At 40.9% G+C, this 15,902-nt stretch overlaps 1 protein-coding gene across 1 annotated transcript in view; it reads left to right on the top strand.

The window, feature by feature from the left end:
• LOC105516867 (chromosome unknown open reading frame, human C10orf126) overlaps positions 1-8,096 on the top strand; it is a 35,441-nt gene extending 27,345 nt beyond the window's left edge. Inside the window, 1 exon segment of the mRNA XM_011949212.1 lies at positions 6,332-8,096. Coding sequence (XP_011804602.1) covers positions 6,332-6,640 — 309 coding nt within the window. The 3' untranslated portion in view covers positions 6,641-8,096.
• The last annotated feature ends 7,806 nt before the right edge of the window (positions 8,097-15,902 follow it).

Genomic DNA, 15,902 nt, shown 5'->3' with positions numbered 1-15,902 from the left:
TAACAACTTCACATGACTTGGGAGGCCTCACAATCATGCAGGAAGGTGAAAGAGGAGCAAAGTCATGTCTTACATGGCAGCAGGCAGGAGAGGGGTGAAGGGAAACTCCCCTTTATAAAACCATCAGATCTCATGAGACTTGTTCATTACCACAAGAACAGTATGAGAAAAACCCATCCCCATTATTCAATTACCTCCCACTAGGTCCCTCCCATGACATGTGGGGATTATGGGAACTATAATTTAAGATGAGATTTAGGTACGGACACAGCCAAACCGTATCAGCCACTGTGCCCAGCCAAGCCTGCAGCACCTGGTATTCCCAGGTGGTCTCCCATCCAAATACTAACCAGGCCCAAACCTGCTTAGCTTCTGAGTTCAGATGAGATCAGGTGCATTATCTTCAAGATGTAGTATTTGCACCATCGATTCTAGCTTCTACACAATGTGCAGGGACATTGAATAGATCTTGTCCAAATCCCAATTTTCCTCTGTGAAGCATTGCCTCATCCCATAGTAGGAATGAGATAGAGAACACGGTAATGCCGCAGTTCAACCACCCTAGAGTGACAGAAAAATGAGATGGGTAGAGATAAATACTACTACAAAAGCTCTCGTTTCCTAAGGGCTCTGCATTCTATAGCAGATGGAAATAAAATGGGCATCTATTCTGGACTCCAATGTTACCTTGCCCAGGACTTTGTGACTGTCATCGAGGCATGACTACGTACCTGTGTCCAGTTAACCACCAAAATAAGAGCAATGGCTCCTTCCGATCTCCCCTTCCCCTCCTTGGAGGATGTGTGTGTGTGGGAAAGATTGCCTGCTGAAACTTCACACACGTTTGGACCAAAGTATGGCCCCCAACTTTGCGCTTGCTGTTTCAGGTCACTTAAGCTGATATTAATGTTCCTTCTCATCTATTCCCTTCCCTTTTTGATGTTAACAAGAAAAAACAAAACAAACAAACAAAAAACCAACTTTCATTCCCTTGTTTAAGGCCAGATGCCGTGAGTGAAGAGGGCTGGTTAACAGTGAATATGTGACTGGGCACAGTGGCTTACGCCTGTAATCCCAGCACTTTGGGAGGCTGAGGCAGGAGGATCACCTGAGGTCAGGGGTTCGAGACCAGCCTGGCCAACATGGCGCAACCCTGTCACTACTAAAAATACAAAAATTAGCAAGGCGTGGTGGCAGGCGCCTGTAGTCCCAGCTACTGGGGAGGCTGAGGCAGGAGAATCACTTGAACCTGGGAGGTGGAGGGTGCAGTGAGCCGAGATTGTACCATTGTACTCCAACCTGAGTGACAGAGTGAGACTTTGTCAAAACAAAACAAAACAAAACAAAACAAACCCAGTGACTATGCATGAGGGAGAAGCTTTACTATCTTGTGAATAAAAGGAAATGTGTTCTGAAGGCATCAGGTGGCTTATCTTTGAATCTCTGGGACATTGTCACAGGACTGTGGGGCGTTTAAACCCAGACAGAATTGTCTAAGATTATTAAATGAAGGAGTCCTGCATTCATGGTGACTCAAGCTGTTAGTACTTCCTTTCTTCTGGGATCCAGCCTGTTGTGGCCTCTTTAGTATCAGCAGTGGCTGTGCAGAACATTGCCAAGCCCTTAGCAACCTATTCAGAAGCTCTGTGGGGGTGGCTGGGGAGTCCCAGGTTTGCAAATGCAACTGTGAGTCAGCCTGGAAAGTCGGCACCAAGGTGCCCTCTCCCTGCCCGGCTCCTTCCAAGAAATTCCCAGCTACCCTGCTGTTTATTAAACAGCTCAGTAAAGAAAGCACAGGGGCAAAACAGTCATCCTACATGAGCAGAAGGCATTCACAAGTTGCCAGAGTGATTTTGTCTGAGTGTTCGGCCTGGAGGTGGCTGAAAGAGGAATAATGAAACAGAACGGGCAGTCCAAGCGGACATGAAACAACGATTACACAGTGGATATTTCTTTGTAGTTAGGAACTCTCTTTGCCAGCGTGAAACTCAACTTGAACTTACTCAACAGTTTAAAGTCAGGGCTTCCAGAGACTTAGCTTTGGAGAACACGTGAAGAAATACCCACCGTTCAGGGGCAATGCTGACATTTACAAGGCTGATGCGAAAGATCGCATGTGTGAATGGAAATACTTTATCATTACGGATTTATCCTCTAATGATGCATGTTTGTAAAGCAGCTAAAACTAAAATACATTAAAAAGTTCTCAATAATTTTATACACGCACACATCTGAAAGCAGCTGCATTTTTACAGATTAGCTATTTAACTGGTCAAGGGCAGTTAGGCTTAATTAATGTGAACTTAGCCACTAAGGTTAATAAATTCTCCCATGGGAGTTATGAATTGAGAATGTGAAAGGAAGTTGTCTATTTAATAGCTAATTAAACGACTAGTGTTTTCCTACAAAATCATTTTCTGGGTTTTGCAAGCTAACAAGGAAGCGTCGCTTTGATTTTCTTTTTTTTTTTTAATCAAGAAGATTTAAGACAATTTTTGCTCTGTAAAGCAACAACAAAAAAATTCATATAGACTTCATGGAAGATTTGTTTGTTTGTTTTTAGAAAAACCTTAACTATTATAAATATTTCCCTAGTTGCCTGTAATCTAAAAAGTCAAGACATTTGCTATTGGATTAACAATGCTTTGACTGACTCACATACTGATTTTGAGTTATTATTTCAGCTAAGATGAAAGAAAGTTTCATAAAGAAGGCAGTGAAAACCCAGGATCCCTGGCCCCGAGGGTGGTTTTGTGGTAATAAGAGGTTAGGGAGCTTTAATCAGTGACTTTGGCATCTTTACTCAATATATGAAAGAATTACGAAGGTTCCTTAGGTACCAAACTTCCTCCCAAGGAGGGAGCTTATAACTCAAAAACTTAAGGATTTAAGTGCATTGACTAAAATTCAGTTGTGAGAGAAGGGAGAATTCTTGTTTGAGAATTCCCTGCATAGTCATTTGACAATCACCGTAAGACTTTCTTATAACACTTTACTGAGGTAAATTTAAATATAGTAAAGTGAAAAAAATCTAAGGCAAAAAATGTGATGACTTTTATATGTATGCTTACAGCCACGTGACTACCACACAGTTCCGTGTTCCTCAGCTAAATGCAATGCTAATCTTTAAGAGGAGGTTTTTGTTATGCTTGGTTTTTTTGTTTTTTTTTTCACAGTCTGGCACTTAAAGTGAGCCAAATATTTCTCCAGGTACACTCAGCTGTAGAACTAGTGATCCTGTCCAATGCTATAAGAAAAATAGGCTGTGATTAAATTTGTTAAGTAATAATGGTTTATTGGGGCTGGGTACAGTAGCTCATGCCTGTAATCCCAGCACTTTGGGAGGCCGAGGCAGGTAGATCACCTGAGGTCAGGAGTTTGAGACCAGCCTGGCCAACACAGTGAAACCCTATCTCTACTAAAAATGCCAAATTAGCCGGGCGAGGTGGCACATGCCTGCAATCCCAGCTACTCGGGAGGCTGAGGTAGGAGAATTGCTGGAACCTGGGAGGTGAAGGATGCAGTGAGCCAAGATCACACCATTGCATGCCCGCCTAGGCAACAAGAGCAAAACTCCATCTCAAAAAAAAAAAAAAAAAAGAAGTAATAATGGTTTATTGGACTTGATTTTGGTACCTCCTTGAAGGATTTTGAAGAGTAAGTGTCAGCATGTGAAGTTTTGCAATGAGAGATTATTTTGCTCCTTCCTAAGATAGGATTCCCCTATAGTCTCAGAACAAAGGATAGTTCTTTGAATAGTATATTTCAGCCTTAGGGAATCACATTTTAGTACTTCATTTTATAGTGGGTGGGTGAAAATTTCATTATGGGTGTTCATCAATTCTCAGAATTTAAAGTCATAAATTAAAAATCACTAATTTAAAAGGGTTTAATGTCTCCATTGTAGAAGGCATTTGGGATCCTGGTGTTTGAGTTAGTTTCCTGACCCAAAGGCTCAGACAGTGGAAGTGTCATCTCCCTAGTCTCCAGCATTCTTTAAAAACACAATTACAAGAGATAATATATGCAGTGCCTGGCACACAGCAGGCTGAAAAGCAAATGTAAACTCTTTCCTCTTCCCTCACCATCCTTCTCCTCCTTGATCCCACTTCTAAATGTCATAGCTGAGTACGGGTACCTGTGAATAGATCAAGAGATGTCAGACAGTGGAGATAGGTGAATCTTGAGTTAAGGGGGAGACGAGGGTGAGGTAGTGGTGGAGAACATAGGCAGGTTCAGGGTCTAGAAGGTGAGTTGGGCTGGTGTCCTGAAATATAAGCCTTGTTGGCAAACACAGGCAAGAGAAGGTCCAAGTGATGAGGGTTGATATTAAGGACCAATGGATATTGGGAAACAGTTGAGCAAAGGCAATTAATTGAGCACAATCATTCCATTCAATTCAACAAACATTTATGGAGTCCTTTCTATGTGCAACTAAATGCTGTAAGATTTCTGAGTTAGGAACAGCCTAGCATGTGGCAAGTATAACTGATGGCTGATTGCCAACCTTGGGCAAGGAGAGTCGATCTCTGCTCTGGCTTGAGTAATCTGGTTTGGGTAGATTAGGATCACAGTAAACACTGTGGTGGGGGAAGGTGTAGAATGGGGGAATGACACATTTCTGCATGGTTGCAACCAAAGACAAGGCTTCTGGGAGACCTACGTTGTAAATGTTCCATCTCATTGGGCTGTGTCCATTTATATCTGTCTCCCTCTGGCGCTAGATTTTTTTGGTTTTATGTATTTCTAAAACAGAATCCTGTCAATTCCTTCTGAGGTCTTCAACTGGAGTTTGGGTTGGGAGGGCCATGCTGTGTAGAGTTTGGAGCCACGTGGGGTCTGCCAGCATTATTAAGTTGCATTCTCTTGATGTGTGTATCTCCCTTTGCCCCAGCCCTGTTCCCCACCTGTGAAACAGGCTTTGACTTCCATATATTATGGAATATTATGCATATAAGAGAAAAGAGCTTCATTTTATTTTCAGTTTTTTTCCATACTTTGTCAACAATTAACCACGTTAGAAAAAGTGGAGCTGAAATAATCCCATCAGGAATTGGCACTGGATTTCTGGAAAACTTAGCCCTAACCACCTCTTTTATTTAGTGTGTTTGTCTAGGAATTGAGAAAAGCTTGAGTGTTGGTTTATCTTACGTTTCCAACTAAGAGCAATTTCATAAATACTAGAAACTTTGCAGGGAAAAAATCTATTTTCATTAAATGATTAATGCACTATGCAAGAGAAATTTGAATGAGTGGAGACTAGAAGTGGGTTTCTTGATCTTCTTCTGCATGCAGCACTTTTTTTTTTTTAATTTGGAATCTATCCTCAAAGTTTGGAAATCTGTTTAGGTTATGAAACCCAGTAGTCAGAAGAATGTCACATCTTCATTAAACAAAACAAAACACAATTTTTTTTTTTTTTTTGAGGCAGAGTCTCGCTCTGTCGCCCTGACTGGAGTGCAGTGGCCGGATCTCAGCTCACTGCAAGCTCCGCCTCCCGGGTTTACGCCATTCTCCTGCCTCAGCCTCCGGAGTAGCTGGGACTACAGGCGCCCGCCACCTCGCCCGGCTAGTTTTTGTATTTTTAGTAGAGACAGGGTTTCACCGTGTTAGCCAGGATGGTCTCGATCTCCTGACCTCGTGATCCGCCCGTCTCGGCCTCCCAAAGTGCTGGGATTACAGGCTTGAGCCACCGCGCCCGGCCACAAAACACAATTTTGTGCCTTCTGAACTGAAGAGTGGTGTTACCCATCTCTGTGGAGTGGGGGATGTGGGGGGCTCTCCAGCCTGTGAATATAGGATCTAACAGCACACACCCCTTTATGTTGAGGGGCCTCCCAGTTATAAGGCTGATGTTTTTTATGACAAGAAACTATTTGCGAAATTTGATTTAGGAACCAATTAGCTAAATTTAAGATTATGAAAATGAACCAGAAAGAGAAGACTCTGATAAACAACTTTGGCTCTTGGGAGGCGGACCCCTCACATCCCATGGGGCCTCAAATCAGAGGCCTCGAGAGAATCTCTAGAAAGCCTGAGAGTGAGTGAGGCCTGGGCCCCTGGAGACTGCTTCTGGCCCCTGGCCTTCCTCGACTTTGGGAGAGACCATCTTGTCCTGGAAACATGCTCCGTGGTGACGCCATGCGCAGGGTTGGCCTTCTGGAGTCCGTGTCTCTGGAAGCCGCATCCACATCCCGCTTCCTGGTCCACACTGAGTGAGGCTGGGCGAGGGTTTCCAGGGGCACTTCCGTTTCAGCTTGTTTCTATTTTAATGCCTGGAGACAATTAAGACCAATGTCTGCTGCCAGTATTTTTTTTTTTTTTTCCACAGTTCACGCTATTCTTAGAAACAGTTGAGCCAGTGGCGGTGGAGTCTGAAGGGTCTGGAATCTTTTCCTTCGTGTGGCAGCAACTTATTTTTCCTGCGGAGGCTCGGTGGTGCTTTTCTTGGGCTCAGGATTGCGGCTTGGATGGCTCATTCCCTGGGAGTGCACACACTGAGCCCTTTGGAAAGGCAGCAGCAGGGCAAGGATCAGTGGCAGGCAAAGAGGCAAAAAAAGCAGGGCCCGGGTTCCATAGGCAACTGCTTTGTTTACAGTTCCAGAAACGGTGCTTATTCAACTATCCTGAACTTTTGTAGAAGTTCAAACTTGGAAACTGTAGTGATGAAAATGAGAACTGTGTTTTAAAAATTACTTTTAACTGTCTGTGAAGCAAGTCTACATTTTGGCAAAATGGGCTGCCTTTAATCTGGTCATGTGGGATTTTAAAAAAATTTAATTCAGCTGGATTTTGCAAAGCCCTTGCATTGTATGACATGAGGTTATTTAAGGTATAGTTTTGTCTTCAAAGAGAAGAAATAAGACACACACATGGATTTCTAGAGTAAAAGTAACGAGGGAATGTTATTACCCAAAAGCATATATTAGAAAGTTCACTTGCAGTGATGTTGAACTGGGAACATTCCAGAAGGATTCCACGTGAAGCAGTGTTTGCTTTTGTATGTTTGAAATGCTCCATAATAAAAATGAAAAACTGTAAGAGCAAAAGAAATAATAATACAGATTATGAAGTAATTAAAATGAAGCAGAGAAAAAACTTGTAGGATGCAGCCTAAATAAATGATACTTTAAATCAAGCTTATCCAACCCATGTCTTGTAGCCCGCAATGTGGCCCAGGACATATTTGAATACGGCCCAACACAAATTCGTAAACTTTCTTAAAACACTGTGAGGTTTTTTTTTTTTTTTTTTAAGCTCATCAGCTATCATTAGTGTTAGTGTATTTTACATGTGGCCCGAGACAATTCTTCTTCTGATGTGGCCCAGGGAAGCCGAAAGACTGGACACTTCTGGTTAAAATAATCATTTACGCCTCAGTCACATATATTAGAAAATGAGAAAGACTGAAAAATTTGCCAGCTACGTGCTTGACATAGTACAATAGAAAAACAACAGCAAAGCAAGCAGAAAGAAGGCAGAAGGAGGAAGGAAACCATAAAGATAAGGAGAGCAATTAATGAGCTAGAAAACAAAGTAATAATGCAGAAAATCAACCCAACTAAAAGCCGGTTCCTTGAAAAGAGTGATAAAGCCATCTCTGGCAAACTGACCAAGGATGAGAGAAGAAAAAGCACGAAAAAGAAACACAGCATAGCCACTCATGGAGATTTTAAAGCCTGTAAGAGAATACTATGGACAAGTTCCTGACAGTACATTTGGAAAGAGAGAAACCAGACAATCTCCTAGAAAAATATTAATTACAAAAACTGATGAAAGAAAAAGCTGGAATATACTTATAATCAACAAAAGGAGTGAATCAAGTTAATAATCTACAGCCTTCCTTCCCCGGATGCCTCCCCCTCCGAAAAACAGGCCAGACACAACCAAGTTTACAAAATCTTCAAAGAACAGATAAGCACTACTTTGTATAAACTTTTGCAAAGAATAGGAAAAGGACAACTTCCCACATCATTTTGTATGCATAACCTTGATAATAAAACTGAACAAGTAGAGTAGAGTGTAGCAAAATTATAGGTCATTGTTAATTATGAACATGAGTGTAATGGTCTTAAATAAAATATTAGTAAACCAAATCTATCAAAATATTTAAATAATACATTTTTGACCAGTTAGTGTTTATCCTAATGTTGCAGGATGGTTTACATTAGGAAATCTTTTTCATGTAATTCACCACATCTGTACATTTAAAGATGTTCAAATGTTACTGTATATTGCTTACCGTTTTGTCTGTAAAATATAAAAATATAGTTAATTACTGTCTATCTCTGGTGATGGAGAGTAAACAATGAAATGGGGATGCTTTAGCTGACACTAAAATATTTTCTTTCTCAAAAAATAAAAAGGTAACTAAAGGAAAGATTGTGTTAAGGGCAACACTTCTTAGATTTAGTGGATGAACCCCTTGGTCATTGTCATTGTTTTCATTTTTTTCTGAATTGCTGTGATAATACACAACTAAACATGTTTAAGAAAAAAAGAGAAAAGGGCAAAATCTGGAACTTAGATGATATCCAGCACTGTTCTATTGATACATTTCATTTACACTCATTTATGCACTAAATGAATATTTCTACTAAAAATACAAAAATTAGCTGGGCATGGTGGCACGTGCCTGTAATCCCAGCTACTTGGGAGGCTGAGGCAGGAGAATTGCCTGAACCGGGGAGGCAGAGGTTGCAGTGAGCTAAGATCATGCCACTGCTATAACAGATTATCTGATATAATAGATTATCTTTTCCATTTAAAGTTTTTTCTTAACTAATCTCCTGCCCTACCATTATCGATGCGTCTCCATCCAGTGTTTGCCAACACTAAAATTGATTCACTGGCACCTTTCTGTCTGTCCCTTCCAACTCTCTCCTTACCAAGCCAGGAATGTTGCCAGCCAAAGTTCTGCAATTGACAGGTTTGTTGGTAATGGTGGGTCTGGGGTATTTTTCTGCTCCCGCCCGCTGGTGTGGACTCAGACCCTGGGTCCACCTTCACACTGACTTTCTTAGGACTTAGGAGGGAGAAATCATCCTCAACTTTGGAGCTAATGATGTGACCCTTGCTCAGTGACTCTCAAACCACAAATACTCTTCTAGCCAAGGTCAGAGGTCAGTTACCCATGGGGGACAGGAGGGCAGCAGAAGGGACATCATAATTGGATAAATCTGTTAAATTTTCATATTCCCAATTTATTTGCTGTTCATTTAGGCAATGTCTGCTCTCTGTTCCTCAGCCTATTCACAATTGTGAATTCACAATTCACAGCCTGTTACCCCTATCATCCCCAAGTCTCTCTGCATTTAGTAGTTCATCACACTTGTTCAGGGTACTGAGGTCCACATATGAGGGTTGGCACTGAAAATGCCATGAAGAGTAAGACCTACGCCTAACCCTGGCGAAGATTTCCCCTTTGTGGATGAGACAGATGTGCACTGGAGGTAGAAACCATCTCAGCTGATTTATTCTTTAGACATTTCTGGTTTATGTTCTTTTTACATCTTAGTTCAATTCCAGCTTTCTTGTGAAGGTTTCCCAGATTTCCGTCCTCTGGGTTCAAACATACATATTCATGTTGTTACCAGGTGTTAGATCTGGTACTTAGTCCCCCCTGCACTGTGTGGGGAAAGACCACTTTCATAGACAAACGAACCCGGGTCTGGTCCGTGATCCATCTTCTTAGCCATGTGATTTTTCCTTCAATTCTCAAATCCTTTGTCCTTTCCTTTGTCAAAGGAGGGTAATCCCCATGCCTCACAGAGTTGTCATGAGTATTCCGTGAGATAATGTATAAGGGAACGAGTCTGGGGTCTGTCTTACCCATAGTCACTCATTAATTATTAGTTTCTGCCTTATTTTTTCATATCTTTATTCTTCATCTATCAAACAGTTAGTCTATCAACTCTAATTTCTCATCTGCCTCTAAGATGCTGAGATTCTGGTATATTGTTCTTTGATTATTAGCAAACTAGTTATCGCCTATGTATATTTTATTTTCTGAGCATGATTGTAAGTTTCTTGAGAATTGTTATAATTTTGGCATCCTCGCTGTGCTCCAGGCAGTGAGGTCTCTCTGTGTATATCACTAATTGGTGTGTCATTTCTATGTCTGTTTGTTGTGTTTTCCATTACAAAACACAGACTCCTTGAGAGTATAAATTATAAAACTTCCTGGCCATATTTCTTCAGTGTTTGCTACATTGTTGTACAAAGGGGAGGCTGAGAAACATTCAGAGTGGTAGGGAATGACAAGCCATCTTCCACCACAGGCCCAGCTTTCTTTAAACACTATTTCTAGAATTACTTATATTCAGAATAATTGATCTTCCATTGAAGCACACTGTTAGAGTGCAACGTTCCTCAGATATCCTGTTCTGATAATAGCATGATTCCAAGTTGTTGTCATTTTATTCGTTAGATTGATCCTTGGAGCATGTACCCATGAACTGTTTATGGCAAGTAATTGAATTTCAAATCTTATCTCTCTATTATAATCTGATATGTGTTCCTACTGTGCTTTGGCTCCAAATATAATAAAAATCACATTTCTGAAATCCAAATTTTACCTCCAGGGATCTTTCTGCTCTTGTTAATGAACAGTTTGTGTATGCTGAACTCTCTGAAAGAGTTTAGTCAAACAGTCCTCAACCCTTCCACTCTTTGAAAGCTCATTATTAGTACATACTAATACAAAACAAACAGCAAGTCTTTTGTCATGAGAAATACTCCCCCAGGCTGAAGGAGTTTAATATTTAGAAAATGACACTCACTCTGTCATTCTTCAGAGAACTTACTTCTATCAGTAAACATATATTCAGTTATTATTTTCCCAGATAGCAAATATGACTAAAGTATTACAGCATTTCCTTGTTGGTGCTCAAACAGTCCAAGTACTGCCTCTTTAAGTGGGATCTTATCCCCCAAGTTAACAATTTAGTTAATAAGTGTTTAGTTTGAACCTCTTCTAACACTTAACACCTTGACTCAAGTAGGCCCTTGGCCCCTGGTTGTCTCAAGGATCTGTCTGAAGACTTTCAATAATCTAAGTTTAGTAACATTACTATAGCACCAAATCTGTCTCTCTCTCTCCCTCTTTTTTTTTTTTTTTCTTGAGACAAAGTCTCGCTCTGTAGCCCAGGCTGGAGTGCAGTGGCACAATCCTGGCTCATTGTAGCCTGTATCTCCAGAGCTCAAGCCATCCTCTTGCCTCAGCCTCCTGAGGAGCAGGGACTATGGGCACACGCCACCACGTTCGGCTGATTTTTGTATTTTTGTTTTGTAGAGTCGGGGTCTCACTATGTAGCCCAGGCTAGTCTCAAACTTGTGGGCCCAGGCAATCCTCCCACCTTGGTCTCCCAGAGTGCTGGGATTATAGGTGTGAGCCACTGTGCCCGATCAAAGTCAGTCTTGAGCCAGTTAGGAAGAGTGCTGCCTGCCACACATGAGCTTTGAAAACAAAAAACTAAAACCCTAAAAGTTTGGCTGGGCACAGTGGCTCATGTCTGTAATCCCAGAACTTTGGGAGGCCAAGGCACTTGAGGTCAAGAGTTGGAGACCAGCCTGGCCAACATGGTGAAATCCCATCTCTACTGAAAATACAAACAAATTAGCCAGGAGTGGTGGTGTGCGCCTGTAATCCCAGCTTCTCAGGAGGCTGAGGCAGGAGAATCACTTGAACCCAGGAGGCGGAGGTTGCAGTGAGCCAAGATGGTGCCACTGCACTCCAGCCTGGGTGACAGAGTGAGACTCTATCTCAAAAAAAAAAAAAAAAAAAAAAAATCTAAAAGTTTGTTTTATAAGTATTGAAAGTGTATATTGCATCTCCAAATAGACTTTAAACCACTTGGCTTGCATCAAGGACTAGCTCTGAATTCTCTGGTTTCTAATGGCTATAACTGATAGCTTGGAAAAATTGTGATTCTTCTGTGTGCGGTGTGGGTGTGTGTATCAACGAGTTAAAATAAATGACTTTTGTTATGTAACAGCTTCTGGATTTGTTTGAGATATTAAAGATTAATTTGTGCAACCTAATGAAGCATGCTGAACTCCAGGTTCCTTAAAACAGAAGTGAGGCCCATGTATAAGAAAAAAAGAAGGAAAAATCCTAATTCACCCCCATCTCCCAGCCCTCGCTATTCTTATGGCCTGAGCATTTCTTTCCCAGGATGGAAGGGACTTGACACTTGAGGTGTCTGTGCCCTTTGCGCCGTGAATTGTCTGTCCCAAGCACACATTTTAAATCCTTTGTTTGGATCCCTTCTCTAAAAGAAAAACAAAACCAACAAAAATCCCAGCAACTTAGCTGAGCATGGTGGCATATGCCTGTAGTTCCAGCTACTTTGGAGGCTGAGGTGGGAGGATGCCTTGATGCCAAACTCCCAGGAGTTTGAGGCCTCAGTAAGCTGTGATTGTACCACTGCACTCTAGCCTGGGTGACAGAGTAAGACCCCAACTCCAACTCTTAAAAAAAAAAAAAAAAAGAAAAAGAAAAAGAAAAAAAAATGTTCAGGGGTGAGTTAGGTTCTAGAAATTAATTTGAGCATTCAAGATACGCATCAAAGTGGCCCTACCCTTTGACTGGGGTTCTGCCTTCTTTGTGATTTCTTGGCCGTGTGTTTCTCCACTCATAGCCTCTAGTTTTGATGGAGAGTAAGCTTGTTCCTTGTGGGGAGGGGGGACACCCCTCTAGCAACTGTTAATTCAGTAGTGGGAACTTATATCCCATTTGCTCATTTTCAGTAAGTTTCTAAAATGGGGGTGTGATCACTGTTGGCATGCTCTCCCGATCAATACTGAGTGAAGCATAATCTTAGAAGTACTAATAGCAATAATAATAATAGCTAACATTAATTAAGCATTTAATCTGTGTTAAGTGACATAGTATTAAGTGCATATCATATGGTCACATAATTCTTTTTTCTAATTTTTAAAATTTTTTTTTTTCGAGACGGAGTCTTGCTCTGTTGCCCAGGCTGGAGTGCAGTGGTGTGATCTCAACTCACTGCAGCCTCCACCTCCCTGGTTCAAGCAATTCTCCTGCCTCAGCCTCCCTAATAGCTGGGATTACAGGTGCTCTCCACTCGGTCTGGCTAATTTTTGTATTTTCAGTAGAGATGGGGTTTCACCACATTGGCCAGGTTGGTCTCAAATTTCTGACCTCATGATCTGGCCACCTCAGCCTCCCAAAGTGCTGGGATTACAGGCGTGAGCCACCACGCCCGTCGTCTTTTTTCTAATTTTTAATTTTTAACTTTGTGGGTACCTAGTAAGTGCATTGGCCCTTTAACTCTTATAACAACTGTGTGAGTTAGGAACTATTATTTTCTCCATTTTATTGATGAGGAAAGTGAGGCTTCAAGAGTGTAAGTCATTTGCCTCAGTTACTAAGCAGTGAAACTGAAATTTGAAAACGCAAGTCTTATATCAAAGTTCCTGATCTCAATTTTTTATCATATGTAATGCACAATGTATCCTAGTTGGAAAAATGTTCATGCAATAGAAATGCAGCTGACGTCCCCCTTAACTCCCCTATCTTATATCAGTCATCTCCCGAAGTTCTTAGGAGATTCCCAGATCTTTGTTTTTATGCATTTGTGGTGTGTGTATAAATAACATTATTTCCTTCTGTGAGATTTGAAAAATATGGAACATATCATATCATATGTTTTAATATGTAACTAACGTTTTAAAAAAATATAACAACTTATTTAAGAGATTTTTTTTTCAGTTTAATACAAAGATTGTGCTTTATTCTTTCAAAATGTTTGCATGGTATCCTATATTACGGATGTACCCTATAATAGTCAATGGTCTCGCTAGTGTCCCATCGTGATTAGATATTTTGTAATACAAACCGACTGATATCTGTTTCACCTGTTCTCAACTTCCAAGATTAGAGAAACACAATTAGAACTTTAGAAAATTGCCTATACAAGGCCAGGTGTGTTGGCTCACACCTGTAATCCCAGCACTTTGGGAGGCCAAGGCAGGCAATCTCAAGGTCAGGAGATCAAGACCATCCTGGCTAACACGGTGAAACCCTGTCTCTACTAAAAATGCAAAAAATTAGCCAGACGTGGTGGCACACACCTGTAATCCCAGCTACTCAGGAGGCTGAGGCAGGAGAATCACTTGAATCCAGTGGGGTGGCGGTTGTGGTGAGCTGAGATTGCACCACTGCACTCCAGCCTGGGTGACAGAGCAAGACTCCATCTCAAAAACAAAACAAAACAAAACAAAGAAGAAAATTGCCTGTACAGGTGGTGTTTGATTTTTAAAAAAATTTCTTGCCCCTTAATGTCCTGTGGTTATTGGAGGATACAGCGCATCTGGCCCAATGTGAGGTCACATCACCCCAGTGAGGGCAAGTCCCTCTTCCTTGATAAAATGCTCACTGGTTTCTTTTGCTTTGAGAATAAAAATGACCTGGGAAGGAAATTTCCTTTAATACTCCAGTTTTAGTCGCCCCTGAACACTGGCCAGTGACCTTCCTCCTATGTGAACCATTTTAGCTGGAGAGAAAAATCCTGTTGCTTCTTGTGGATGTATACACACACACACACACACACACACTGACACACAGACACACACACACACACAGACATACACACACACATACACACACAGAGACCCTGTCTCTCCCTCTCTTTATATATATATACACACACATATAGATAGATCATACCATTATATCTATATCTCTCTCTATATAGATACATAGCTCTCTCTATATATAGATTATACCACCATATATAGATATATTTAGTGGTCTATCTATAGTGGTGTGATAGATATAGGTATATCTGTATCTATCTATCTATCTATATATAGTGGTGTGATCCATATATATGTAGAGACAGGGTCTCACTCTGTGATCATATATATCTAGATACATATCATATATATCATATATCTAGATCATATATATCTACATATATCTAGATCGTATATATCTAGATATATGTAGATCATTTGTATCTAGATACAGTCATCTCTCTCTCTCTATATATATACTTCTCTCTCTCTATATATATATATATATAGAGAGAGCAGTGGTGTGATCATGGCTCACTGCAGCCTTGAACTTTCAGACTTAAGCAGTCCTCCCACCTTAGCCTCACAAGGAGCTGGGACTTCAGATGCTTGCCACTCTGCTCAGCTAATATATAAATATTTGTAATTTTTGTAGATATGGGGTCTCCTTGTGTTGCCCAGGCTGGTCTCAAACTCCTGACCTCAAGTGATCTGCTGCCTTGGCCTCCCTCAGTGCTGGTGTTACAGACGCAAGTCACCATGCCTGGCCCTCTTGTAGATATTTTACATTATGCTAAGAAAACTGGTTTTTCATCTTCCCCATCCAGTTTGTGAATAGTTCAGTAGCAGCATCAGTGGTTTCTCTACCTGTGATTTCACTGAAATGTACATTTAGATCTTTGGCTTCCTTTGGGTTCACATTTCCATGGAAAATCATGGGTATCAGCTCCACAGCTTCACACCAGAAATTCTCCATATTTTCAACTTTTGCTAAAATTTTCTCTCTCATCCAATGAATGGTTTTCCTCAGCTGGATCCTTTGTTAAAGTAGTTTTTAAAACACTTTTCTTATATCACTACAAACAATAAGCTAGACTTCTTTACATGGTAGATCTGAGTTAACTGCAGAGGTTAACATCCTACCCTTCCAGGTGTCTAGAACTCCTTGTTAAGGCTCTTGACTTTCTTAGGTATCTTTAACTCCTTTAATGATCAGGAATACTAATAAAGTAGCAAATTTGGCCATTTGTCCTCAGTTGTGATTAAGATGGTTTCATTTGCTTTTATCTCTCTTCCTCAGGGCTTTGTCAATCCATGTACAATACTTTCTTTCTTTCTTTTTTTTTTTTTTTTTTTTT

The sequence above is a fragment of the Colobus angolensis genome, unplaced genomic scaffold (genome assembly GCF_000951035.1).
Source record: "Colobus angolensis palliatus isolate OR3802 unplaced genomic scaffold, Cang.pa_1.0 Scaffold293, whole genome shotgun sequence".
In the NCBI taxonomy this organism is placed as follows: domain Eukaryota; kingdom Metazoa; phylum Chordata; class Mammalia; order Primates; family Cercopithecidae; genus Colobus; species Colobus angolensis.
The sequence above is the reverse complement of the archived record's forward strand: the minus strand, read 5'-3'. Positions and strand labels throughout refer to the sequence as shown.